This window comes from Struthio camelus, chromosome 15 (genome assembly GCF_040807025.1).
Source record: "Struthio camelus isolate bStrCam1 chromosome 15, bStrCam1.hap1, whole genome shotgun sequence".
Lineage (NCBI taxonomy): Eukaryota > Metazoa > Chordata > Aves > Struthioniformes > Struthionidae > Struthio > Struthio camelus.
The window spans coordinates 20,908,584-20,936,409 of NC_090956.1; the positions used below are offsets into that span (position 1 = coordinate 20,908,584).

At 45.0% G+C, this 27,826-nt stretch overlaps 1 protein-coding gene across 6 annotated transcripts in view; it reads left to right on the forward strand.

The window, feature by feature from the left end:
- Positions 1-8,805: 8,805 nt before the first annotated feature.
- TEDC2 (tubulin epsilon and delta complex 2) overlaps positions 8,806-27,826 on the forward strand; it is a 39,948-nt gene continuing 20,927 nt past the window's right edge. For 3 of the 6 annotated variants that reach the window (XM_068908180.1, XM_068908186.1, XM_068908184.1), the window contains exons 1-9: positions 8,806-8,870; positions 10,550-10,648; positions 10,763-10,818; positions 11,313-11,988; positions 13,439-13,492; positions 15,727-15,811; positions 16,202-16,310; positions 16,542-16,643; positions 17,896-18,107. In XM_068908180.1, the coding sequence (XP_068764281.1) occupies positions 8,821-8,870; positions 10,550-10,648; positions 10,763-10,818; positions 11,313-11,988; positions 13,439-13,492; positions 15,727-15,811; positions 16,202-16,310; positions 16,542-16,643; positions 17,896-18,107 (1,443 nt within the window). In that variant the 5' untranslated portion in view covers positions 8,806-8,820. Of the gene's footprint in view, positions 8,871-10,392; positions 10,463-10,549; positions 10,649-10,721; positions 10,819-10,994; positions 11,989-13,438; positions 13,493-15,726; positions 15,812-16,201; positions 16,311-16,541; positions 16,644-17,895; positions 18,108-20,700; positions 20,973-27,826 lie in introns of those variants that run through there. The other 3 variants (XM_068908182.1, XM_068908183.1, XM_068908181.1) reach the window with 3 other exon arrangements.

Genomic DNA, 27,826 nt, shown 5'->3' on the forward strand with positions numbered 1-27,826 from the left:
ACTGCAGTCTCTGTCTCTAGGTGCATTCAGCAGAGATATGAAAGGATTTTGAAGCCGTTCAAGAGATGCTTACTGCTTCAGGCAGATGACACAGTATGACAACGACGACCCTTCCAAAATGTTCCAAGTGCAGACCACTAATATTTTTTTCCAGAGAAGAGGCCTTTAAAATGATGACACAAGAAAAGAATTTCCACTCCTTTGCCATCCAAAAATAGCAGATGGGAACTTTTGTGAATAAATCTGTGAGAGCTGGAGCTGTCTGATACTGCTGAACTTGCTGACATAGATGAGAAGTGGAAGGTTATTCCAGTGCAGATATCCTCAGTGAATGCAAGGATGCATTTCTAACTGATGTGTGAGTGAGAAACTGAAAGAAAGATACAAGCAGAAATCAGAAGTCCTTCCAGAGACGATATGCATGTGTCTACATGTATGGAGCAGTTCAAAATAGCTTTATGTGCAAGATTCTTAATCAGCCTCAGCGAAAGAAACTCAAAGCAATGAAAAATGGATAGCTGAATTTGGAAGCCTTCCTAGCCAACAGTGTCTTGAAATACCTGTCTTAAATCAAGTTCAGGAGTAATGAAGAAGAGATTTCTAGTGCATGGAGACTTACAGGAATTCTTGAATTTCAGAAGAGGAAGATGAAACTGAAAGGAAATCAACAGGCTTGATGCTGAGCTTGATTGCTGCCTCCTAGGAATGGGATGGAGCTCATCAAATTCTCTTACCTATACAATAGATGAGGTGACTGCCTGGAGCTGAAAGGTCTTTCGGCAGCAACCAGAAAGAAGACGAAGTGGATCTTAATCTGATCTTAATCTGATCTGATTAATCAAATCTTAATCTGACAGTGATGACTGTAAAACCAGAGATACCTTCCTTCACCTGCTGCAATCTTTTTTATCGCTAGTATTCACATATAGCTTGTCTTAAATAGTTTGGCATATAAGACTTTGTGAGGCATAGAAGACTTTGTAAGACAGTGTTAAATGCTCTAAATATATAAAATCTAAAAATCTAAGTATATCTAAATATAACAAAATATCTATGTATTTAAAAATCTAAATATATTACTGCAACCCCTTCCAGCATCAGTCACTACACCACAGCCTCAGAACTGGCATGTCTTTCCTCCTCTAATTCATAATTAATTCCTAGGTGAAGAGGAAAAATAATGAATGGAGCAATTTCAAAAAGCAATTCATAAAGCCATGACTCATTGTCCTTACTTTGCTACCAGAATAGCCTAGTGGACTCTGACAGTGTGGGCCTCTGTTTACATGGCTATGTGAGTGTTTGGAGGCTCTTCTTTCTCTTAACATGTTCCATTTCAGTAAGTGCTGAAGCAGATTTATTTGTACAATAACTGCCAAGTCTCTCTTCTTGTGTACCTGGCATTACATTGATTTCCAAACTTTTGGACGTTTGCCAGTTTAATCTTCTGTATTAGAAGATTCTGTAATTCTGTATTACAGGAGCACGGACCAGCACATGCTATTACACTAGGTGCTGCATACCACATAAAGAGAGACAGACATTGCCCCTTTCTGCAGCCAGTTCCGACCAGCCGCTGACTCTGGGCAGAGAAGGGGAATAGAGCCATAGTCAGCTCTTCCCCTATGCACTCCACAGTCCCATCACTGCAGGGCTGGCAGAGGCAGCAGGGTGATGGAAGGGCAGGGCAGAGCCTAGCTGTAGTCTCCTCTGTCCCACTATATGGGCGCTTCCCAAGCTAGTGTGGTAGAACAGTCCTTGCAGCCCTGGCTAAAAATATCTTGAGATAGGAAAGATAGACCTTGTGGAAGTTAACAGGGAAGGTTTGGTGTTCCTAACTGGATGGAAGACATTTGGGAATAAACTTAAATGTCTTTGACTGAGAAGCCTTGCCTCTGTGCCTCTGAGGTACATATGCCCCATGTTTGAACTTCCTCTAATAAGCAAAGAGTCAGCAGGGGTTTTAGCCTTTATCCATGAGTATTATAGCGTCAGATGAGAAAATAAATTTGTTTTACGCTTTACCAGCAACTCTGGAAGGAATAGGAAAAGGTTTGCCTTTGGCCCTTGCTCCTCTCCCTCTCCATGGGGCTTGATCACACACTCAGCCAACAGTCAGAACTGAGCTCACCTGCCTCAGAATCTCACGGTCACATCCAAATGAAATCAGCAGCGTGGCTGACTTACCCACTGGCCATAGCCTTTGTGTTACCATTCAAGCTTCATGAACATGCAAGCAACAAGACAGGCCACAGACTGCTCACCGCTTATTCCATGACAGACAGTTCATAAGCCATATGGGTCACACCAAGCCCAGTACCCTGTTTCTACCTGCAGCAAATCGCAGAAGCACAGGAAATGGTATACAACCAGGTAAGATATAGTATTTTTTTTCCCTGGCATACCTCTCCCCTGCAAACTGTGGATCAGGGGCCTCCTGACCCAGAGGTCAGAGCTTTGCATTTAATTTCCATTGAAGTTTTTTTCCCATTGATTTCTCTAATAGCTTTCTTTTCAGCTCAGACAACCTTCTGCATCCACAGCCTCCTGTGGCAATGGGCCAAAAGCTCACTCGCTATCCCATGGAGCTGCACTTCCCAAGAAAGTAACTGCTCGTATGCATACACCCAGAGTATGTGGTCATGCTAATCTCATGGTGATGGTCTCTAGCAGGACTGTTTAAGGCTTTCCATCACAGGAATAAGCACTGGTTGAAGAAGTGGTTCCCTTTGAGGGAGTCCTGTCTGCTGTGGCCCTTCCCGACAATGGCTGCAGTGAGTCTCTCCTTTCCAAGTAGCAGTGGTCAAACAGGAGGGCTGGGATTATGTCTGGGGTCTCTCTCCTGCCATCAGAAGTGAAGCAGCCCAGAGGCAGTGTACTTCCAGTAGAGGTGGGTGAGCATGGCATTTGCAAGGACTCCCTGATGAGTTACTGCAGGTGTTTCAGAAGCCTGTCCAAGCCTGTCCAGGACTGTCCTGGGCCCCAGCACGTGAGTCCTTGGCAGAAGAAGCCCTGATTCATGGGTGGGTGCTCTGTATCTCAGAGGAACCCCCATCTCCTTTTCACATGAACCCATGCTGTGAGAAGGTCAGGCAAAAAGCAAGGCACCCTCAGGTTTCCATTTGGCTGCACTTTGCTAGACTATAAATCAGGTAGTGAGAAGCTTCAAGGGCAAAACAGCACCATAAATACCTTAATGAAGTGGGAACTGCCTGCAAACAACTGGACAAGAACCTCTCATTGTCTGAAGGCTCTGGGAGACATTGCCTTCATTTCATGTGAACCAAGACCTCAGCTTTGGTTTGGAATTTTGAAGATGTGCTAACGTGATCATCTTTAACATACTCATTCCCCAGACAGAGGATTAATCCACTACCTTCCCCTGTAGCATACAAAGAACCTACCTGGTTTTATGAGGACATGCATGACTTGAAGTGCATAGATTTCTACTGGGGCATGGGAGGAAAGACCCTTTTGCTACTGCAGCATGTCAGATAGCCCAGATTAGCAGGCTGATACAGCCCAGAGACAGGACATTCCTGCAGCATGGGGTTCACAGGGGCTGTGTGATGAAGTGCTACAAATGTTTTCTAAACACCCTGGCCAAATCTCCAAATTTTTAGATTTCATTGTCCCTGAGTTTCACCTCACAGCACAGTTCTCCTTGCTGAAACACTCTTCTGCCTCCAAACCACAGTGCCTCACTTCCTTCCACCCACATGGCCAAACAGGATCTCTTGAGAGTCATACCGGATTTGCACAGAATGGGCAGAGATTACCAGCTTTGTGGGCCAGAACTTCAACTTCTGGCAGGAAATCTCATGGGACAGCAAATCCTCTTTTCCTATACACTGCCTGCTCTTTCTTCCAGCAGTGAAGTCAGAGCCTCTGGAGCAAGACTCATCCCACCAACTTGTGTGAACACATTCCTGGTGAGAGAGCTGCAGCCTGCTTCACAGCAGTGTTCTGTTCAAATGTTGCTGGAGCCTGCAGTAACACAAAGCAGTGGAATTCAACTGCCATAGAGCCCTGGATTCACTACATTCAGTTTTCCCCTGTTCTAAATTACAGCGTCATATTAGGAACTGGTGTAGGGATGTTTCAAGTTTCAAGCGATCACATTTGGAAAGATCTTCCCCTCCTGTCTTTTCACTATATTTTTTTCAAACTTGGGTACATACTGTAGCCCTGTCTGTTCCATGTTACATGGTTCTTCCAGGAGAGTGTGGATTGCATGTGCCCCATAGTCTACTGTTTTCCACATTCACATGTGTAAGACTTCTATTCTCCCTGTTTTGTTGTGATGAGGACTGACAAAACGGTACCTCCAGGAGAGGAAGAGGGTGAGGATGCAAAGTAGAGTATTTCCTTGTAACAGTCAGGGTCCTTGTTGTCAGGATTCGTCTCCTTGCCAGTTTTATAAAGCTGATACTTGTCCTGAAGTTACAAACTTTTGCAGCCTGTGACCTGCAGCTTGGGAATATGCCTGCTGACTGGCTGGACGCAGCGCCCACTAGGTGCATCAGCAAGATCAAATCCTGCTGGCCCATTGCACATTTGCATCCTTCTCTTCCAGTTGCAACATGCCACAAGACATCTTCTTTCCAGGACATTTCACATCCCTTTCCCACCATGTCTTGTTGACAGCCACGTGAAGCCTGGAGGGATTTTGGCTGCAGCAAAATACAGGATCTGGGAATCTATTTATAACCTCTGTTTCCCACAGATTAATTTCCTGGAGTTTTCACTCCAAAGAGATGAAAACAAGGGCTGAAGAGGGATCTTTGGATATGTATGCATTTTTCCAGCAGCAGGGCAACATCCTCAGGCTTACTCTGGGAATAACGCAGGGTTTTTTCCTTCCTTGATTCAAACAACAATGGTTTGGGACCCAGAGGAGAGTGTGTCTCAGTTCCTTAGTCTTTAAGATATCTCCTGAGAACTTGAAGAGCTTGTGCAGGGCACTACCCCGGTACATACAGGCAGGATTTTCTTGTGTCACCTCAGCAGATAGCACTGATCTTCACGGGCAGTGAAGGTGGAGCATGGCTTGTGTATTATAATAAACAATGTTTACTTAGGTTTATTAGTGATGAAGTTTATCTCCTACTTCTTTTTTTTTTTAATTTCGTTGCCATCCAAGTGTGATGCCTTTTTGAATTTTACCCTAGGGAGTCCTGCCATGATGTTCTGTGGGCTGGGTTTTCAAAGAGCTTCAGGCACCCCCTAGGAGTTCCAAGTGTCTGGGCAGCTATTTTTATGAGCCAGCTATTTTTTATGAGCCAGCTATTTTTACAGTCATTTGATAACTGGACTGTCAGTAAAGAAGGAATATGAATTGCAGAACATAACCTGACACCTGTCAATCTAAGCAATGAATGTGAACACTGTAACTTCCCCTAGACTTCACCTATGCAAAATACCCCATCACTGTAGGTACCAAAAATAACTGATGGCAGAGCTGTGACTACCAGCAACTGCCATTTGTACATTTCACACATATTTTAACTTACTTATCTTTGGAAATAAATCTTAAAGTCATAATTTGCATCAGTTTAAATGTTGTTTAGCATTTGTGCTACATCGCAGTACACAGCATTTTCCCAGCAAGCAATACCATGAAATAGAACCATAGTTCAGAGTGTTAGTTTAAAATCCAGTCCTTCAGCCCTGACATGTTTCCTGCGCCAAGTGTGTCAGTAGATCAGGCCTGTAATGATTCAAGGCTCATTATTACATGAGCAAAATATTGTGCTTTGCTGCATTTACTCCTTCTGCCAGGAGTTGCTGCCACTGAAAAGACTCAGATGCCATTACCTTAGAGTTCATCTGCACGTAGGTTGGTCAGCTAATCCACTGGAAAACCAACCATCCACAAGAGAAGTTTTCAATCGATTTATCCAGCAACTGCCCTGTTCCAAGACTCAACGAGAAGAGAGGCAGCAAGAGCCTATAGCCAAGGTGCAGAAGGGAATGGGAGAAGGGCTGTCCAGTGCAGGGACAGAGTGCCACTACAGCAGCTAAGCAATTATGTAAAATGTAGGTATGTTGTGAGCCTCAAGTGTGAGCAGAGGAGCGCTTGTATTTCTCTCAGAAGGTTTTTACCCTCCATCTCCTAATTAGCACCTTCCCCTAATTCTTGCATCACGGTTTAACTCCACAGCGAAACCACTGTAACACTCACTGTTGCTGGAAGGGGCAGTTCCAGTCTTGTCTCTCCTCACCTCCTGCATGTTCCCTCTCCTAATTTTCTGATGGCAGTGGTGTTCACCTGACTCTGGGAAGTCAGTTCAGGGCACTAAGCCACCAGAACACTAATCAAGGTGAAGTTACTTGAGACAGGGTAAGAAAATCTATCAGTTTGCCATCATCAAAAAGAGGAGGCTCTGCTTTTTCCATCATCTCTTCTGCCTAACTGTGGCTGCAGATTCCCTGCTGCTCTCCCTGGACCTTTCCAAGAACCAGGTCAGTTCAGTAACCCAGCAGAAAGAATACTACTAATCATCGACTGCATCAGCACAGTGAATTGGCTCACTGTAACGTCAAACCATACTCTTAGATGCAATAGCTAAGACATTCCCTGAGTGCAGGGAATGGCAATCACTGGACCATCCTGACTCACAGGCAAACAACAGGCCACAGCACTGGTGACACAAAATGGTCATCTGTCATTCTTCCCAGCAGGCTGCAGATCAACCACAAAGGGCTTACATAAAAGTTTTCTTAGCCATTAATGGGAATCCTCACCGCTCACAAAAAAGCCAGAGATTCTGGAGAGATCATGTAGCTGTACCATCTCAAATACAAAGGGTTTCTTGGGTCTGGGATTTTTTTTCATCATTGCTAAACAGCAGAGGCTTGATGCAAAAGCCAGGGACATCAGCAGCCACTGCTCCAGCTGACTTTAGATCAGGCGTCATATGACTTGTAGATGACAGCAGTCTGATCCTTTTTTATTTTTGCTTTTAATTGCTTAAATGTCAGCAGTATCCAGGTGCCTAACAAGACTGTAATTCTCTCATCTCCCAGAGCCCAGGGAGATGCTTGAAGCTATAAGAGAGGTTGGCCCTCTACTGAGTTAATATAAAACTACATCTCCATGACCATTTTAAATCCAATAGCAAACCATCCTGTGCACAGAATGACCATACAGCATCAAGCCACACTCTGCAGCCTGCCCTGCCTCTCCGCTCTGCATTCTTATATCCTGACTGAGACTGACTTTCAAACCTTATCAGGAGAAAACCACAGCAATAGTTCTGCCAAAAGGAAAATAGAAACTTCACACGCTTGGAGTCAAGACGAAACAATCTATTCAGCCAAAAACATCTTAGCCACCCTTGTATTTTGCTCCAAAATGCAAGTTCTAAGAAGTCTGGCCCCTATTTGTCCAACAAACAAATCCAGTGGGAACTCTGCAGAAGAAAAAAGCAGTTTTCATAGAGAAGCAGCTGCGTAAAAACGGACAATTCTTGTCCCGCGGGCTCAGCTCCCTGGGTGGGCTCACAGAAGTATAGCTTTTGCCTTTGCTGATTAATGTACGCTTTTACTATATGATATTTTCGTTAGCATTGTTGGGTCCATTTAGCCATGCAAGAGCAAGCTAGACTCTGTCTTGGCTCATGCCTCAAGAGCATAATTGCTAACAGAGTTTTGATAGCAAACTTGTGAGTTATGAGCCAGAAAGAGGCCAGCATAATTTCCAAATTCTGTTGCAAAGTCTGTAAAATGGAAGAACAGTCTTCACATATGCAAAATGTGTAAATTTCACCTGGAAGTATGTTGTGATGATAACTGTGGAAGCCCACAATATGGCCTGGAAGTGTTATCAACTTCACTATTTTATTGGTATGTTTGTAATATTTTATGCTTTTTTTAAGTCTTATCTCTGTCAGTCATGTGAGAGTTACTGTGAAATTCTCGTCTTTCTCTTTAGAAGAGTTTATGGTCACATGGCTGCAGAGAAAACACGAACGTCTGAACTTGAAGATTCAGACTTCAAAGGTAAAGAATTACTTTCTAAACTTTATTATTTTTTATTCTACTGCATAAGGGGGGAGGACTTTATTCATGCTCTTCAGTTGCCTGGAACCGGCATTGTTGAGTGCCAGCTGTCGACAGTTTTTGAGAACTGCACTTCACGGTACTCCCCTCTGCAGTAATAGATGTATTCCTGGTCAGATCCTGGCAGAAAAAAGAGATTGCAGTATCAATTAGGCAGCTTCCACAGGGATAGAAAGGCAGATTCCTCTTTCCAGGAAAAAAAGAGATTTGTTTCTTTGCCAATGCAGATCAAAGGGAGTAGTAGTTCACAGAATGCAGTGTCTCTGCTAGGATGCTAAACTATCTAGTAGGCCTTTCCCCCCTCTCTTTGCCATCCCAGCACTCTTAGGGATCATCATGAGGACTCTGTCCTCAGGTAGGACCAGGCTGCACGTGGAGCAGGCTGAGGCATAGCCATTTTGACCGCCGTACTTCAATTTCCAGCTGCACAGCCACCATGGAGCTTATGCAGAAGGCCCTTGGAGGCACCAGCTCTCACAGTAATGGGCAGGCCACTCACAGTGTGTTGTGAGGTGGCTCCATGTCACCAGCCTGCCACAGCAAAGAACAAGGGACATAAAATCACTTTTATGTTCTGACCCTCAAGAAAAAGCTGGTATAAAAAACTGCAGAGATGTGGATGCTGTGCATACTCTTTTCTTACTTCTATCCAAGATCTCCCTTTACACAAATATATATGCCTAGTAGGTCTGCTTTTTCCAGGAAGCTCTGGACTTACTGTACACTTGGACAAGATGATGATCAGGAGCAGCCAGCATGGATTTACCAAAAGCAAATAACACCTACCAATCTATTTATCTTCCCTGGTAAGATGATGGGCTGTGTGTGTAAGGGGAAAACAGCGGATGCTGTATACCTTGATTGTAGCAAGGCTTTGACGCAGTCTCCCATAGCATCCTTAAAGCCAAATTGGTCACTCAAACATTAAGGTAGGTGGAAAATTGGCTGGACTGTTGGGCTCAAAGGCTGGTGTTAACTAGTACAAAGTCCAATGGATGGCCAGTTACTGGTGGCATCGCTCAGGGATGGATACTGGGACCACGATTGTTCAGTCTCTATTTTAATGACTTGGATGATGGGGTAGAACGCACTCTCAGCAAGCTGATGGACGATATCAAACTGTAGGGAGCGCTCAATACACTAGAGAGCAGGGCCGCTATTCAGAAGGATCTGGACAGGCTGGAAAGGAGGTTCTGATGGGAACCTCATGTAATTCCATAAAGGCAAGTGCAAACTCCTGGCTCTGGGATGGGGTAATTTAACCCCTTGCAGCAGGACAGGTGGCAGGCGGCTGTCTAGAATCTAAACAGCTTTGCAGAAAAAGACCTGGAGGATCTGGCAGCCAAGCAGCAGTGCACCCTTGCAGCAAAGGTGGCCAGTCCCATCCCGGGCTGCATGAGCAAGAGTGCAGCCAGTAGGGCCAGGGGAGGGATTCTTCCCTCTCTGCAGCACTTGTGTGTCCACTGGGAGCGCTGCATCCAGTTCTAGGCTCTCCAGGACAAAAAAGGCATTAACATCCTAGAACAAGATCTGTGGAAGCCATCAAGATAGAGAGGGGCTGGAGCACACAGCATGCTAGGTAAGTCTGAGAGAGCTGTGATCATTCAGCCCCCCCAAAGGGTGAAAGAGGATCTTACTGCTGCCCACAACTACTTCATGAAACGGGGCAGAGAAGACAGAGGAAGACTCTCCTCAGAGCAGCAGAGGGATGAGAGGCCCAAGCTGCAATATGGATAATTCTGACTAAAAGCTTGTTCCCCAAGAGAGTGGTCAAATACTGAGACAGGGACTGGTGCAGGGAGAAATCTCCATCCTCAGAGATACTGAAAACGTGGCTGGACGAGGCCCTACAGGACCCGCTCTGACTCAAGCAGGACCTGCCTATCCGGTTGGCCTGGAGAGCTCTGCAGGTCCCTGCCACCCGACACGAGCCCACGACTTCCAGCTGCACAGCAGGTTGTGCAGGGCAACGTGCGCCAGCTCCGACCATCCCCTTCCGCCCAGCAATCCTGCACAGATAGGGAAACTCCTCGAAACGCAGCGCTCGTCTGTGGAGAACAGCCCCTCCGCGAGCCGCCCCGCCGCCCCGCCCGCCTCGGCCGCGCCCGCTGGGCCCTCGGCGGCGGCAGCGCGGCCCGCCGGCGGCGGCCCCGCCCACCTCGCAGGTCCTGGCAGGGCAATAAGCAGTGCGAGCGTGGGGGCCGCTGCACAGGCTGGCCGAGCCGAGCCGATCTTGTCTGTTGCCGCGGGGAGGGTCGGGCGAGGTGCTCTGCGGGAGCCGGGGAAGCCGGCGCGCCGCAGCTCGCAGGACCTGCTGGAGGCCGCGGCGGCGCGGAGCAGCGCAGCCGGCGGGGTGGCGGCGCCGGCGTCCCATGCTGCCTGCAGGCTGCGGCGGGCGGTGAGAGCGGGGACCGGGGGTGGGAAGGGGCCGTGGCGGCGGCGGCGGCGGCGGCGGCGGGAGCCGTGACGGCGCTGCGCCTTGCAGGCTGGCGGCGGCGCTGGCGGCGGCCCTGGGCGACGGCGCTGAGCGGCGGCGGGAGCTGGAGCAGCAGGCAGCGCGGAGCCGGGCCCTCCTGGGGCGCTGGTGAGTGCGGCCCGGTCGGCAGAGGCCCTGTGGGGCGGTGGGTATGCGGGGAAGCCAAACCTGTCAGTGTACAGCAACGTTGGTTGCTGGCGCTCTGTGTTTCACCCTGCCTAGGGACACTGGAGATGAGGAACAGCTGAAGCCGGACAGCAGCTCGAGCAATGAACGAGGTGAGCTCTTTCGTCTTGACCTGGTGTCTCTCCATGTCATGCAGGCCCTTGGCCTGGCTGAGGTTGAGCCAGCCTTGGTGTTAAGAGTCCTTCTGGTGCTCTGTGTCGACCTGAAGCCTTCCTCTGCTTTTTCTTTCCGCTGGCTTCCTTGATGTTAATTTGGAGTCATGCCATAGTTGCTGAGATCAGAGATGAGACATCTGCAGGCCTGACCAAGACTCGGTGATTGTCACTTGTTAGCAAAGGGAAGGCTGGCTCTGGAGGGCTGTCTTCTTCTATGACTTCCATCCATCCTGGGTTTTGGGGGTTTTGGCAAGCTTACTAGCATTCTCTGTTTAGGCACTGTGGGAGTGAGGCCACAAGACCCATGGCACCATTTGATGGGTTGTTTCCTTCTGTTATACTTGGAAGAGTGAGTCAGTGCAGAAACAAAGGAGGAAGATCCAGGTTTGGACCACACCTTTTGCCTTCTGATACATCCTCTCCTCTTACAGAGAGCAGGCCTTCACCCAAGGAGCTGGAAGAGCTGGAGTTGCTGAACAGGGCCTTAGAGAAGGCACTAAAAATCAGGAAAAGCATCCTGAAAACTCCACTAGAGGCCCAGGGAGTTAGAGAAAGAGAGAAAGCTGCAAATGAGGGGCCTGCTCCCAAGAATGCTCAAGTGCAGCAAGTGCTTATAGCTAGTGAGGGTGTTCCTGTGACCACCAAGGTGAGACCTGTAAGTAAAAAGCCTGCCTCTTCTAAGAAGCCCTCTTCATACTTGCCAGCAGCCCCTTATAGGACTGACCCAGATGTGAAAAAAACACATAGGAAAGCCCCAGCCAGAGGCATCTCTCAAGCTCCTAGGACAGCTGGGAAGAGCCTTTCCAAAGGGGTGGCTTCCAAACAAGTAAGGAAACATAGGCCAGCCAGTAGCCAAGAAGTCTGTGCTACAGCTGAATCCCAAAAGACAGCTGGCTTATCCAGATGTGCCCTGCTTGAGCAGCAGAGCATCTCCATAGGGGATTCAGCTAGGGGAAAGAATGCAGTAGCTGGTGGTAGGCAGCTGTTTGATGCAGGGAAGGAAGGTTGTGGTACACTGGGAGAATCAAGCAAAAAGGAGGAGTGTACAACTGAAGATGCTTTGGAAAGGAACAGCTCACCTCAGACAGACACCCTCCAGGAAAAGGGGTAAGTACTGAAAGATGGGCGCCTTTCTTTTGCTTTGTTTGACATACAGATTTGTGCATCTGCAAAGGCTGGCCTCTCTTCCACTGTTCTGTAGGACTCAATTTGGTTTCAGTGCCCCTCAGATCCTTTTCAGGGGAAGGATCCTTTACGGAGTTAGCATTTCCATTGTAAGGGCTTACTCTCAGATGGCTAGAACTTTCAAAGTCTTTTAATTCAGACTTTGGATATTTTGTAGCATGCTGTGACTCTTCTGGAAAGCTGGCTTGGAAAAGCTTTCCTGAGCTTTCAATTTCCTCACAGTTCAATCTCTGTTAAAGACTTTTTTTTTTTTTTTTACAAAGATGTATGTAATTCATTTCTCTCCCCAGAAAAAAAAACAAATGACCAATGCAGTTTGAAAAGATGGTATGTGTATTTAATACTTTCCCCTTTAACCTCTGAGATGCTGCTCTTGTGTAACTATACACATCAGTACTGACTAAAATGCAGTTGTTTCAGGTGTTTAGTGTAAGAAGGATTATCAAGTTGATGTTACTGAGATGCTTTGTGGAAAAATAGCAAAATAACACTTAGAAGATTGGCTTTGCATTCAAATTAGTCTTGTTCATACAATTTCTATATTCATTTCTATGTATTCTTCACTTTAAGGAAACAATGAAGTTCAGATCTGATGTGCACCAGCACCCAGAAAATGTTAGAAATTGTTCTACAGTTGCCACAACCCAACTCTTGCATCGGTGAAGGGAGGGAATTAACACTGTTCATGTACTCTTGGAATGGACACAGGACACCGAGTGACAGTTGTTGGGGGAACAGGAATCTGGAATCAAATGTTTATTTACTTAAAAACCTAACTGTTGTCCTGCATTCATAGTTTGCATGTGACTCTAGTTAGATGTAACTGCTAGCCCACATGTTTCTGCAAAACAGGTTAGGGTTGATTCTGCTCTGGGGTTGAGATAACCTATTCCCAGAGGAAGCTGAAATATCCCTTTCCTATTTCTTTAGTACCTATGGTACTAGGCAGATCTGCCTTGTCATGCTCCAGTGTGACAGTACAGTTAGGGAGGTCTGCTCGTGCCTGTATCTGTAGTGATTATTCCTGTTAGCTGCCTTGAAGATGTGACTTCCATGTATGTTCTCAGCTTTTGTCAGGGTTTTGGTCCCATCCACTGCCTCTCACCTTTGGATGCACCTCTGACTTCTGGTGGCAGGATGTAAGAGCTCTCCCAAGGGACCTCAGTGACATTTGTGAAATGAATGAACAGACTAATTCTCCTTTGTCATGGACATGATGAAGGCAGTGGAGAATTCAGTCTCTAGGGTTGCTGACATCTTCCATGACAACTAAATTAATGTCAAATTTAGACAAAAGGTCATTTTTCTCTATTTGAAGGTGAGGCTCCGCTGCCCTCTGGCAGTCGGCATTGATGATCCTCCTGTTTTGCAGACCCCGGTTGAAGTTTCCCCTTCCCTACAGGAAAGCCTATTCCAGGAACTCGAGGTAAGCCCAGCCTAACCAGTCCTGCCTGTAACTACTCTCTGCTTAAGGGCTGTGAAGAGAGAGGCCAGAGGGAAGGACACCTGGTCAGTTACTGGGTCACAGCTGGGCTCTGACCCAGCAGTGCATCAGGCCTGAATTCAGAGCAGGAGGGTTGATTCAATACAAGGTGTCTAGGTGAGGCTACTTCTCAGAGTATTTGTTCTCATGTTATTCTAGTCAATAGTTTTATGGGTTTTTTTCCAGAGTGCTTATTCCTGTTAATCACCAAGTTATAAAGGCCCTGGGATGCTTTAATCATGGACTTAGCAATAGTGCAGAAGTATTTGCTGATGCTGTATCCTAGCGGAAGGCAGTAAACCTTTGGGGTCCCTGTAGGCCCTGTGCAATGAAACAAGTTTCCCAAGCTGTTGCTGACTTGAACTACCCAGTTGGTGTACCCCTCTAGCCCAGAAGCACTGTGGCTGTGCTTGTGTGAGGCTGCATCCCTGCTTAATGTACTGTCTCAGAGCCAATTCCAGTGTTACCACACTGATGGTGCAGACAGTTGGCTTTTGTGAACTCGGTGCTTTAGTTTGTTCTCCAGTGTCCCCAGTAAGGATTTTCCAGCACTTCCTTTGGGAAATCTTACCGTAGCTTAGAAGATTTGCCACTGTGGCTTGTCCAGTTTTTAAGCTTAAACATTGAATCTAGCTATAGCTCCTTGTGGTATCCTCCAGAATTCTTCTTCCTCTAGAGAACTGTCCCTTGGACACCAATTTGTTAGTTGCCCTCCAACAAGTTGTAAAGATTTGGTACTCTTGATTTTTTTTTTTTCTTTTTTTCCCCACCCCCTTGTAAGCCGAACCCCTCTGCATCCTAATCACTCTGATAAAATTTTACATTCTTTGCTATTACTTTCAACTCAGTGACAAATTCAAAATAACCTTTGCTCTGAAGATCCCTTATAGAGGGAATGCATCTTGCCTGGCAACTTCTGTTCTTTCCTATTCTGCTAATCTTGCTGTTTCTTTTCATAATGTATTTCTGAAAACTGCAATTTCTACCATGATTTAAAGGATCCACCCAGCTGGAGAAAAGATGCATGAGCACTCGGGTTAGACAGTCATGTACTGTGTAGCTATTTTAAACTTCTTCCTGATGGCTCTCACTTGCTGTGGCAGGTTTTGGGAGAATGGCTGAGATACCTTGGCTCTTTAAAGCCATTCTTTAAGTAATGGATGACATGGGGACCATGCACCTGTGGTGATGCTGAAATTTGTAAATGAAATAGACTTCTCTGATATCTCGCCACTATTTGTGTGACATCTGCTTTAAAAATTGGACTCTCATATAAGGTCCTGGCCACCTTAGTCTTGATATTGTCTTTAAACCCCTATGTTCTGTTCAGTCCCTGGTACTGATGCAGTGCTATCATGCTGCTTGCCAAACATATCACTGTGTCCTAAAATAAGGATTACAGGAGAATCTCAAGGATGTTTGGCATATGAAGGAATTGCTGTGCTGAAAGCTAGGGTGAGATTTTGTCCTGTATCTGCTCTACCACGGTAACTCCTTTATGCACGCGTTTACTAACAAAATAGATGTACAGAAATGTAAATGGCTTACCTGTCGAGAAAGGAAGGGAAGCTTCATTACATTTTCTATGGGATAAAAACATAATGCAGGTTGCATACAACAGAATTGCTGATGTTCACACTGCTTAATTTGTAGAACTGCGTTGTCTGTTCTGATGGCTGTAAATCCTTCCCCTCAAAACAGTTTGAGAGAAATATCATGGATGTTTTGCAATATCTGATACTTTCTGCAGGATGTCACTTCTGTGAGGGTGACTGAGCATTGGAACAGGTTGCCCAGAGAGGTAGTGGAGTCTCCTTCGCTGGAGGTATTCAAAACCCGTCTGGATGTGATCCTGGGCAATATGCTCTAGAGGACCCTGCTTGAGCAGGGAGGTTGTACTAGATGATCTCCAGAGGTCCCTTCCAACCTAAACGATTCTGTGATTCTATATCCATGTTGATCTAATATTTGTCAAAACTATGGAGGGAATGGCTGTTTTTTTTTAAAAAAAAAAAAAAAAAAAAGAAGAAACTATTTTCCTAGTAAAAGAATGGAATGAGGAAGATGTCTGTATTTGAAGCGTTGATATGTCATATTGATGTTTTGCAGCTCATTGTGAGCACTGTCTAGTACCAAGATCATAACTCCTCTGTTCCCTGCCCCTTTTGAATTTGAAGGGCATGGGAGAGTTGTCGTCTCTGTCAGTCAAGTGCAGATGCAGCAGCTGCAAGGAACCGTTTTATAGAGAAAATCCAGACAACTGTATCCTTTCTCAGCTCACCATCTCCTCTAAGAGCACATGATGCAATACAATAGGCATTGGGCTCAAACCATCTGTGGGGTGCCCTTACTGGAGAGAGTCATCCTTCCAATAACAAGAGTTCAAGCTGATTCTCCGGGAAATTTTTTTTTTTTTTAGTGCAGAACTTGAGTAGTCATGGTGCTGTTTGTCTGGATCAAAAGTTTTATGAAGTGAGCAGGCCATGTACAGCTGTGCGGTCCTCAGTGTGCTCCCTGCATTGCCATTTTGAGGGCTGCTTGCCCTCTGCCACTGCCCCTGATTCTTGCTGTCTTGGCCCAGGGCTCAGGGTCGTGTTCCGAGTTATTCCATGTTGGTTCTGTGAAATGTTCCTTAAGCTGCTGCTGTTTGAGTTTTGTTCACCGATGCCAGCTTTCAGTCCAGCAGAGATAGAGGAGGAAGTAAAGGTCCTGCGGGATGTCCCTGCCCTTCTGAGCCAGTGTGTGGAAGCTGAGTATGCAGGTAAAAAATTAAAAATAAAGGCTGGGAGAGGGGGAAATAAGATGATTCCAGCAGGCTACAATTATATGTGTGTCTGTGTTCCTGGCTTGTGCTGGACACAATGAACAGGGGCAGGAACCTTCTCTGCCCAAAATGAGGATTAGTTACCCCAAGCCCACCCTAGAAGCTGATGTTTGGGGGAAGATTGCAGTATCCTCATGCTGCTAGTTGTCCTCTATGCTTCTCTTGTAGACCATCCCACTCTGCAAAGGGAATATGAAAGCCTTCTGACCGTGGAGGGTTTGCAAACCGTAGCATCCCAGTGCTTACATAAGCTGCAGCTTCTGCGAGAAGGTGAGGCCAGTCCCTGTTTTCATAGTCAGGTCTGAATGTTGCTAGCTATGTTTGAGCAGTAGCCTGGCATCTGTGAGCAGAACATTGTGTACCAACATAATTTTTCTCTTGGTTATCTTTAATGGTAATGTAGTATTGCTCTGGTGGGAAGTGAAGCCATGGCATCTGTTTACCACCAATCAGGAGGGGCTTTTAACTGAACACAAGGGTTGAATGACTGGATTCAGACAGTGTTAAATAGCGGCACGAAGTCTCATTGAAGGCCAGGAATGAGCAGTGTGCCCCGGGGTCAATACTGGGTTCAGTACAGACTCATTAACGATCTAGATGATGGGGCAGAGTGCACCCTCAGCAAGAATCCTGAGGATACAGGACTGGAAAGGGTGGCTGACGTGCCAGAGGGTTGTGCTGCCGTTCAAAGGGACCTCAACAGGCTGGAGAGGTGGGCAGACAGCAGTCTCGCAAAGTTCAACAAAGGGAAGTGCAGAGTCCTGCACCTAGGGAGGAATAACCCCAGGCACCAGTACAGGCTGCGGGCCAACCAACCAGAAAGCAGCTCTGCAGAAAAGGATATGGGGGTCCTGGTGGACAGCAGGTGGGACATGAGGCAGCAAGGGGCCCTTGTGGCAAAGAAGGCCCAACGGTATCCTGGGCTGCATTAGCAAGAGCGGTGCCAGCAGGTCAAGGGAGGTGATCCTTTCCCTCTACTCAGCCCTGGTGAGGCTGCATCTGGAGTACTGTGTCCAGTGCTGGGCTTCCCAGTACAAGAGAAATATAGAGCTCTTGGAGTGAGTCCAGTGAAGGGCTATGAACATGATTAAGAGACTGGAGCATCTGTTTTTTGAGTAAAGGCTGAGACAGCTGGGATTGTCCAGCCTCAAGAAAAGAAGGTTCAGTGGGGATCTTATCAACGTGTATAAAGCACAGTCCTGGGCAGCCTGCTCTAGGTGGCCCTACTTGAGCAGGGAGGTTGAACCAGATGATCTCCAAAGGTCCCTTTCAAACTCAGCCATTCTGTGATTCTGTGAACTGCTGCAATTTAGGAGGGCTGATGATGGAGCTGTTGAGAGAGCTAGGAAACTGCATACCATGGCTTAACGTGTCCTGATTGTGCTATGTGTGGGAGACTTACCCTGACTAACGTAATGTAAATGAATGACTAGTGACAGGAACAATAAGTAGATCCCAAATTCTGGAAGTGCAGATTTAACTTGCATGTTCCTGCCTTCTGCCATTTCTTCCATCCTGACAGCTGCAGAGTCCCAGATGAGGCTGTGTCCAGACTGCACTGGGGATGCAGGAAGCTGCTGTCCAGACTCTGTTGCTCCCAGGGGTCAGGCATGTGGCAGTGCAGGTGTGCTGGCTGTGCCTCTCCTCTGTTATTCCAGTTTCCAGGAGCTGAGGGACCTGTTTGCCTTGAAGTTGCAAGTGTCAATGCTGAACCAGGAAATTACCATACAAAAGGTGAGTTAAGGGCATTAGTGCTGCTGGGTAGAGATGGAGAAGGGCAGTTGTGGTGCAACAGCTGGCAATACTGAGTCTTGATGAGGAAGCAGCAGCCCAAGAAACTCTCCCAATGGTGTTTCTATGTTTATACCTCATGTCCAAGTTCTGTCAGTGCCTCACTTACTTTGTTGTGGATTGACTTATTTTTCTTAATGCCAGAGCAGATGGCTTTAAATGTCTGACCCGCTCCTGCATAGTCCAGGTCATAACTTCCAAGTGAATTACAGCACACATCTAATCTTTCTTTTTAACTGACTGAGACTAGGAAAATCAAATCATTTTTTGGCTACTCTTGTGGAGTGTGGCAGTGGCAGAGGTTGTTGCTAATGCCTGGAGATCCGTTTTAGCAGCCTGTTACAGTCCTATGAGGGTACCCGCTCTCTCATCCTGTCCTACTTGACTTCTTTGACTAGTGAGTTTCTCTGCTGTCTGTTCCTGTGCTTTTAATCTCAAATGACTGTACTTTGCTGCTAATCTTGACTTTACCTTTCTGAGACTGTAAGAACATGAAGTGAGTCCCTCCACTAGCCTGAACAGGGTGTTTGCTGCAGAGGGATTGTTTGCTCTTCTCAAACTACAAACAGCAAAGGGTAGAGATGATTTGTGAAATCGCATCTACCCTGTCTGCTACCTACCCTTTGCCATTGAGCTGAATGATAGAGGCACTGGAAAAGCAATTCTTTTACAAGCCAAGGAAGAATTGCCGGTATCTGACTGCACCTCTCCCTCTGGCTGAAGATGTCCTGTGTGAAGGCAGGCAGCAAGCTTTTAGCGCTGTACCCCCTGAACTGTGGATTGTGGGGTTTTCCTTTTTACCTGCCCAAATGTAGTAGTGACCAAAGCCTTCTGCCTGGATGCTGGGCTGACTGGACCCTATTCCCTCCACACATGAATCCCTCCACACATGAATCCCTCCACACATGAATCCCTCCACACATGAATCCCTCCACACATGAATCCCTCCACACATGAATCCCTCCACACATGAATCCCTCCACACATGAATCCCTCCACACATGAATCCCTCCACACATGAATCCCTCCACACATGAATCCCTCCACACATGAATCTACAGACAGGTACTTTGACTTTGTACTGGGTAAGCTCTGAATATCTGAAGTAGCTCTGCGCAGACTGTGTAGGATAGGTGAAATTCTTGGGAGAGGTAAAGTGAACAGAACTGGTACAGGATAGATCTCCTGGGTTTGAAAGAACTCACGTACTTCTGTCCCATTGCCTTTCTATGGAGGAACACCAAGAATCATAGAAAGTCTTGTTGGCTCTTTCTTAGCCTGTCTCTGACGGTGCAGGTCAGTTTCCCCTTACTCTTATGCATCAGGGGCAGACCAGGTAGGTGAAAAAGAGAAGGGGCTTCCTCTTAGGAAATGGGGTGATGTAGCGTTCCATGTGCTGATTTTCCCCTTAGGGTAGCTCTTTATGTTTACAAATCTTAAAATTCTTTCCAAAGATTAACAGCTGTGTCCTGTCCCTGTCTCCTGCAAACTTATAGAGAACAGAAGAGGGAACCCACAGCTTTTGGCTCCCTGCAGGTGTCTTGTACTTCATTCTGTTTAGTTCTTCCTTTGTTTCCACCACTGAAACATGCTTTAAGAAATGTGACTGTCATGTGCAGTTCACTGTCCACTCTTGTGAGAGCTGTATACAGTAGGCTCTGTGCAGTTCTAATGACCAGACTGCTCACTGTCTTTTAGCAGACACCAGCTAGAAGGAAAAAAAAGAGTTTCTGGAACTTTAAGCAGAGGTGATGAGGTCTGGAGTTGTCTGTGAAGGGCAAAAAGCTTTTCTGAGGACTAATTCCAGACTGGAGAACTAAAGGCTAATTTTCTTCCTCCGATAGTGAGTTCTCTTGTGCTTGAGTTGTCAGTCACTGTCATCATCACTGTCAGTAAATTATGCTGAGACAGGCCAATGAGTCCTTTGAAAGTGCGGACTGACATTACAAGCTAGGCTTAATAAGCCAGAGGCCAGGACAGGGAACGTAGGACAGCTTTAGCATCCTTAGTAAGCTGTGCTGCTGGGGAGGGGTGCAGCTTTATTGTGTATGGGTTGGAGTTGGCCGCTTGCACATCTGTCCTGTATTAATGTAGCCCAAATGGGTGGTGACAAAACCAGTCATAAGCGAAGGGCTGAACTTACCAGCTGAATAAAGCTGTCCACTGTGTGGTTACAGACCTCTCAAAGTAGCATCTTCATGTACATTTACTATCAGCTTCGCACAGAGACCTGATCTCATTCCAGGACTGGGCCATCTTTGACATAACTGTGCTGTCAGAGATAGTGGAGGAAAAGCACTACCATATGTCCTGCATGTTTATGAACACTGAGTGGCTGCTGGTGTACTTCAGCGAGCAGAGGATGAACAACTCTGCTATTGTTAAATATGACAAAAGAAAGCCATCATCTGCCAATATTAGCATATTATTGCTCATACTGTTCAAATTAGATTTCACTTCTTTATGCACCTTCATGGAGTCCTAAAGAAAGGCTCTGGCTCTACTCCAGTGACGTATGTCCTTTGCTTCTGTCCAGGTCATGATGGCAGAACTCCTGCCTGTTCTGGAATCCAGGCTCCACCCAGAGGCTTCTGCAATTCAGCTGTATCGGGCAATTTACACACAGCTCTGTGAAGGTGGCAAGCGATTCCCTGTGCTGGTGAGAGATGAGCTGGCAGAATGATCCTGTGTGACCCTCCTACCAGTCATTCACACAACCAGAGGCAGTTTTAAGCAATAAGTCTTTTCTGTTAACTTTTATTCTGCCTGTTTGTCAAACTAAAGAAAATTAAATTTCACATTTTTGGTGTTCTTTCTTTTTATATTCTCTGAGAATTTGCCAGCTGTGAGACTCTGTGAAGCCCTTCCAGGGTTTCCATGGATACTGGTGTTGGGCTTTCTTCTAAGGTCTGTCTCTCCAGCTAGCTCTAGACTCTTGACCTCTTCAGCTGTGACAGGCTTCTATAGTCAGACAGTGTAGCTAGCAGTAAAACATGATTTTACACTGATGATAAGGTAGCCGTACTATGGTGAGGTACAGTTTTCCAACAGCTGAAATTTTGGAGAACTTGAGGTGCTGCCTCCTTATTATTGTATTCACCAGCTGGCATGTAACTAGCATTATAGTATTCACGAACTACTATTCACCAACTAACAGCATTGTTGATGTGTTTATGTGCACGAGTCTAGACCACATATGTTAATGCCTCATTCGGAACTCTTGTGGCTTGCAAGCAGCTCTTCTGAGCAAGGTTGGTACCTGGACCACTGTCCAGCTAGAGTTGTTCCTTTTCGGTTAGCCTGTCAGTCACATTGCTGCTCAGTTCAGGGCCCCTTCAGGCAGCTTCACAACTTGACAAGTTCTTTTATAATTACTTATGCCTAGGCCTACGACTGAAATGCTTTCATTGGATCATCTTACCCTGTGACTGTGCCTGAGACAATAGTCTAACCAGGGGCGGGCTGTCTGCACTTAGAAAAAAGATGTTGGCAAAATCCAGATGCAGCAGGAAAGAGGTGATAAAGCAGCCCAGTAGATGGCACTCGGCCCTCTGTGTTATTGCTGAACCAGAGCCAGTTTGTGCTGGAGGAGCAGTCTTTCAGGGTGACTAATACAAAATCCTGCCCAGCTCTGAAAAATACAGATTTTAGGGCAATTCTGACCTTGCTAGCATGGCATGATTCCAGCTTCAGTTCTTCCTGGCATCTTAAGTCATCACTTGCAGTTGCTAGACCCCACAGCATCGTTGAGACGTTTAAAAGCAGTGCTTTAAGGTCACGTGGAATGCTGCTTCTGAGCACTGCAAAGTCCCTTTAGAGAAGGGCCGACTGTGTACCATTGCAGTGTTTCTACTGCTTATTACACTTTGATTCACCCTGTATCTATTAGCTGGGCTGGAACTGCTTGCTCAGAGGGATTTCCCTCTTAAAATAATGAGCAATGTCAATATTGTTTTCTTTCAGGTTTTTCAGGGCAGGAGCAACAGTTGTGTCACTTCCAAATGTCTGGCCTTTTCTGAGAGTCTCAGAAATCACTGAAAATCATCCAAATGTTAGATGAAGATCACATCCATTACTTTCAGTGCGTTTTGTATTGCATTCAGATCTTTGTAGGCAGTCTGTATTTCATTTCCTATGGAGGGTGCAGCTCTGACATGTGCAACAGGAATGTCTACCAGCCACCCTTCACTGAAGACCTGTGTGAGCAGGAGTACCTGCTTGTGAGTCTAATGTATTTTATCTAAATGCTTATTCTCTTTTTTGTTTTTTGTTTTTTTTTTTCTTCTGCATTCATATGTGGAAACGTGTGAGCAGCTGGGTATCAGGACAGAGATAGAGTGTTGAGCTGCTATATGGGACAGCTGTAAATGACCTTTTGGTTTTCTTCACAAAATTGGAAAAGTGATGGTTTAGCATGAATGTGTAGGTAATAGAGAAGTCTTGTTCTAGATTTCTCTCTTGCCCCGGACCCAAAGCCTACATTCTCTGTCTGAATAGATCTCAGCCTTTGCAAGACATCTGAATGTGGTTATATGCATGAAAGAATGGTAATTCATTAGAAATCTGGAATGAGAGGAAGAAGCTAGAGGCTTTTCGCTATTAGATCAGTAAGACCTGCGGCTGGGAGTCATGTTTCTCTAGATTTGAGGAAGTTGTTACAAGCCGTTCCTGTACGGAGGGTACAGAAGGAGAGTATAGAAGCCTGCAAAACAAAGTTACTCTTCCCTGTTACAAAATTGTGCTGCGCAGTTTTATTGTGCGTAAGCTGGCTGAGCTGTTTGGCAGGAGCTGTCCTGCCAGTGCCAAGAGCTGCACTCAACAGCAACGGCTCTTGCCGTCATGCCACTAAGACGGGGAGGCCCAGGTCCAGCTAAAGCACAGTTTGGATGTTTAGCCTTCATCCTTAGGGCATGTGAGCGCAGGGAACCTGGGGGCCAATGGGCCAGTGCAGCACTGCCTGGTTGTGGATTAGGAGGAAGTACGTTTGGCAATGAATTGGTGGTCCACAGCCCAGAGCCTGAGATGCAGGAGACTTAAGGTTTGGGTTTTAGTCTCCTCTCCTCTAGGCTGGAAGAAGCATGTGAAAGCTCTGGGAAGGGGTTTTGTCTCCTTCCCCTCTGCAGCATGCAGAAGAGTCTTGCATTGTTTACACCTGCATGTCTTCAGGGAAAACTGTCCCGTGGGCAATAGTGTGATCAATGCTGGAGAAGTAAAATCTCCTGATTGCAAGGCAAACATTCTGTCTCCTAAATGAACATGGTCATATGCCAGGGACATCGATATCTGCATGTTTGACTGAATACTACAGATGCTATGTGTTAGTTATTGTGCTGTTATCCATAACTTGTAAGGGCTGCATTAGTCATGAAGCATCTGCTTCTTTGCTCAGGGTAGTCCAATGAAAATTGGCAATAACTTTTACTGACACAACAAGGACTACACAGGTACGAAAGCAGTGTGAAAAAGAAACTGAGCCCACAGAAGTGATATCTGATGGGGAGGAATTGTTACACGCTCAAAAGACAAGCTAAAAGTGTAAGAGGGGCGTAAAATGGGAGCACAGCTTCCAGTGCAATGACTGGTAGGTGTCTAGCTTGGTTTGTGCCTCTGCATGTGTAAAGTGGTTTTGTTACTCTTCCTACACCACATGAAAAGCGTTTTATAATTTTCATAAATGTGCAAGACTTTAAATCATTTGAATGACTCACTTATTTCAAATGAGTCTTGTGCTATAGCAGAGAGAAAATATGAAGATTCAATAGCAGCTTAACTCAGTGTTGGGAGGGAGCCCTTTTGTTACAAAAAGGTGCAACTATTATAAAAAGAAATGAATCTGGTGTGTCATATTGGGATGAAGAAAAAAGAAAACACAGAAAAGGGTGGTTGTGATGGCAGTGTATTGCAAGAAATACATGGAGTATGCAATATTTCCTGAAAGAGATAGATGATATCCATGTTGTGTAGATAAGAGCTGTGACAAAGCACAGCGAGGGTCAAAGAGGAATAGCGTCTATTCTGTTCCTTCTTTGTCCACTGCAGTGGAGCATTAGTGTTCTTAATATTACGCTATGCTAGTACACGAATCTGGATCCTGGGAGGAGGTACTCTCTTTTTTTTCTTTCCAGAATCTATGACACTCAAGAATTTCCAACTACTCTAGCTTGTCTTTTCCACCAGTTTCCTTCCTTTCCCTCTGTGACTTCTCCAGTTAATGTTTTCATTCTGCAAATATGACTGACCTGTGGAAGAGTGAGGCAGTACTTCTGTTAGTATACACTGCAGTCAGTAGACTATAGGGTTTCAGGCACAGTATTCTCTTTTGATTAGGTCTGGATGTTGATACTGTTGAAACCTTCAAGCATTTTATGCTGTGGATATTCTCAGATATGCCACAAAGTGTTTGCTATAGCTCCCTTTTTGAGAGAGGCAGCATGTAGAAGCTAAACAGGGTGGCTATAGGGATCTTCTGCATCTAAAATAGAAATAGTGAAAGTCTTTCTTATCCAAATCTCCTCTACAGTGATGGACTTCTAGCCTGTGCTCCCTATCTAGACAGCTGGGAATTTTGGAGAGGCAAAATCAAAGGACTCATATGCAATAACTGAATTTCATCAATGAACAGGTTAAGTTAAACATATGAGAGTTGAACTGGGGGAGGACCCCAAGCTCTCTCTTTAGGTCATAAATTTGCTGTCAACATTATTCTCCAAATTAATCTACTGTATGACTTTCAGAGAGCAGGTTTCTTACTTAAAACACTGTATGATCTTAGGTCTCTAGCACAAACATCTGAATATGCCATTTGCTGGATAGTGTGGACTCTTTCGTGTCAGTTGAGGATTGTTAGAAGTAGTAGCGTTACTGAAAGGGGCTGAGAATTTCCTGGGTTTTTTGGATAGAAAACTTCTATTTGTAGTAGAAATAGTGAGGGTATCTTTTCTTTTTTGTCAATTTTTTTTCTCTCAGGACAGTCTTTTCCTGAGTTACAGAAATCAGTTTGACTAATGTGATGCTGCAGGATTGCATAAGTGGAAATGGTCAGTACCAACAACAGAAATTTAGAGGGTTTACAGTGAAGAAAATAACCTCTTCAAAAAATAGTCTTTAGTGCATGAGATTAGAATTTCCAACTGAAGCTTTGCTGAGAGATTTTACGCCAGCTTCTGATAAATTTGAAAACAATTGTTGGCCGTGTAGTACATGCATAGGCAAACCATGCTGAGTATAGCAGCCGTGGGTAATGTAGGAGTTGTAATGCTCCTTCGGTCTGTCCCAGGACTTCTGGTTCCCACTATACTGTAAGTGATAAATTGAAAATGCTTAATAGCTTCGTAAAAAGTTGTGCGGGGGAAAGCTGGGAAAAAAGGACAACACAATTTTTGGCAGGAAGTCAGTTCAAGGTTGTACAGTTTCCAGCCCTGAATTTTATCACCTGATGAAGTCATTGAAAGGCTCTCTCTGACTATAGCAGATGATAGCTCTGACACCAGAGGCTCTGTGCTTTTTATTTGTAAAATGGAGACTGATGATATTTCAAATGTCTGTTAGCTCTGTTTTGCCACGTTTATGCTCTCTGGAGCAAGGCCTCTTTCTTCAAGCATATATGCTAGGTCTAGCACAGCAAATGTCTGCTTTCGCTGGAAACTTCCTTGTTCTCCTGCGCTTCACTTAAAAAAAAAAAAAAATCCCTAATCATGATTCAGTCTGACATGAAAACAATTCATTAAACAGGTATTAAAATTACTATTATCCACCATACAGATCAAATGCTGTTTTTGTAACATCAAAATCAACACCCAGAAGAACTATCAACCTTGATTTTAACTTATGAAGAAAGAAGAGCTTTAGCATTGTAATCGTGAAAAACGTCTTGCTTGTTAATTAACCTGAGTCCAGTTAGAAAGAAGAGGGTAGGGACCAGTGTTTTTTCATGTGCCAGAACAGAAAGAGCTGGTAATGGAGAAAAAAAATTAAAAGTGAGTTTTGAACTTATTTCTGAAGGGGAGACATTACAGCAGTGGGCTATTTAGAAACTCCCAGTTGTGCTTGGGCCTCTTGGTTGGATGTGTTTAGGCATCTTCTCAGCCCTTGCATATTGCAGTGGGAAACAATTTATTAGTCTCATCTCATTTATGATTTTAAAAAAGAAAATGAGGGAAACAACGCGTTCAAGTTGGTAAGATCTCACAGCAAGGTTGCTTTATGCACTGTAAAATATGTTGTGCCGCACCCCTAGCATTTTCTGAATCTTTTTGCCCTCTACTAAAAATATTGGGCCGCATATCACTTGATGAAGTTTGCCTATCCTTGTAGTGACCCACGAATGCAGGAATTCAGACAAAGTACATTGTCTGAGGATCTTACCTGTTTTTTTTTTTTTTTTTTTTTTGCTTTGATTATAAGTACCAGAATATGCAAAATATCCCTTTTGGTATGAAACCTATTACAGGGCATATTGACAGTAAATCTTGCTTTTGAAATTATTGGGCAACTCATTGCCTTCACGTGAGATGTTGGGCATCTGTGGTTCCCATTTCCTTTAGGAGAAAATGAGTTTCCATTGCCAACCGGACACTGGTACACATAGAAGGTGAGAGCGTGAGAGTGATAATTTAAAAAAAAAAAAACAGAAAAAACAAAAAAAAACTTCCCTTTAAAAATTAATGATCCCACAAACACTTTACAGCACTTCAATGATGATTGTATGCTGGATGTATAACTGCACAGTGGGATTGAATTCAAATTTCTGGAAGCAGAGATGAATCAGGTATGGTGTCTTTCAGATTTTAACAAGGTCGGGCTCCATATAGATTTAAACATAACCATAGCTTTCTGTGAGCTCATAAGGCTCACTTTGAGCATAGTTAGGAATTATGTGGTGTTTAGCAGAATCCCCACAACTCTTACCAATCCTAACTACCTGGTTTTGTCTAGGAATCAATGGTGTTAATTACCAAAACTCATCACTAAACTGTTCCAGAGTCTTCTCTTTGAGGATAAGAAAGCTCTCTGCAGCTATCATATTGTCTTTGCAAAAGCAAAGCCATTGGTTTCAATGGAATTGTTTGAATGAACAAGTATTTACTGATTTGAATCATATGAGTACGCCTTTATTCCTCACAGTACCTCCCTGCAGTGCGTGAGTGTTGTCTCTGTTTATGGAAAGTAATTTAGTTTTGCTTATGACAAACGCAAATTACGTTATTTAAAGTGATTAAAAATCATTTTAAAACCACTGATTACAGTAAAATAGCCTAATCTAATGCAATAGGAATATTCTTATCTGCTAACCTTAAAAATAGTGTGCACGCCCCATGAGTCAGCTCAAGTTCAGCTTAGTTGTTTACATTGCACCCCATTTAGTACTTTCGACCAGGAAAACACTTTACAAACTGTGTGCTCAAAACCGATAATCCTGTGCATTTCAGTAGCATCTCTCTTTAGATGTAGGGAATTTCTAAAAAGTTGCTGTAGATCAGCTTTGCTGTTAGCTGTTAATTAGCAGTTTTCCTGTTTATATCTCTGACCTGGTCCTCACCGTTATTTCTATTGAGTATTTAGTGTATGCTGTGCTCTGATATTGGGTAGTCAGTTATCTGACTGATATGTGTTCTCATATTCGGTATCAGTGAAGAGAGAAGTAGAAGTAGAATGCACAAAGA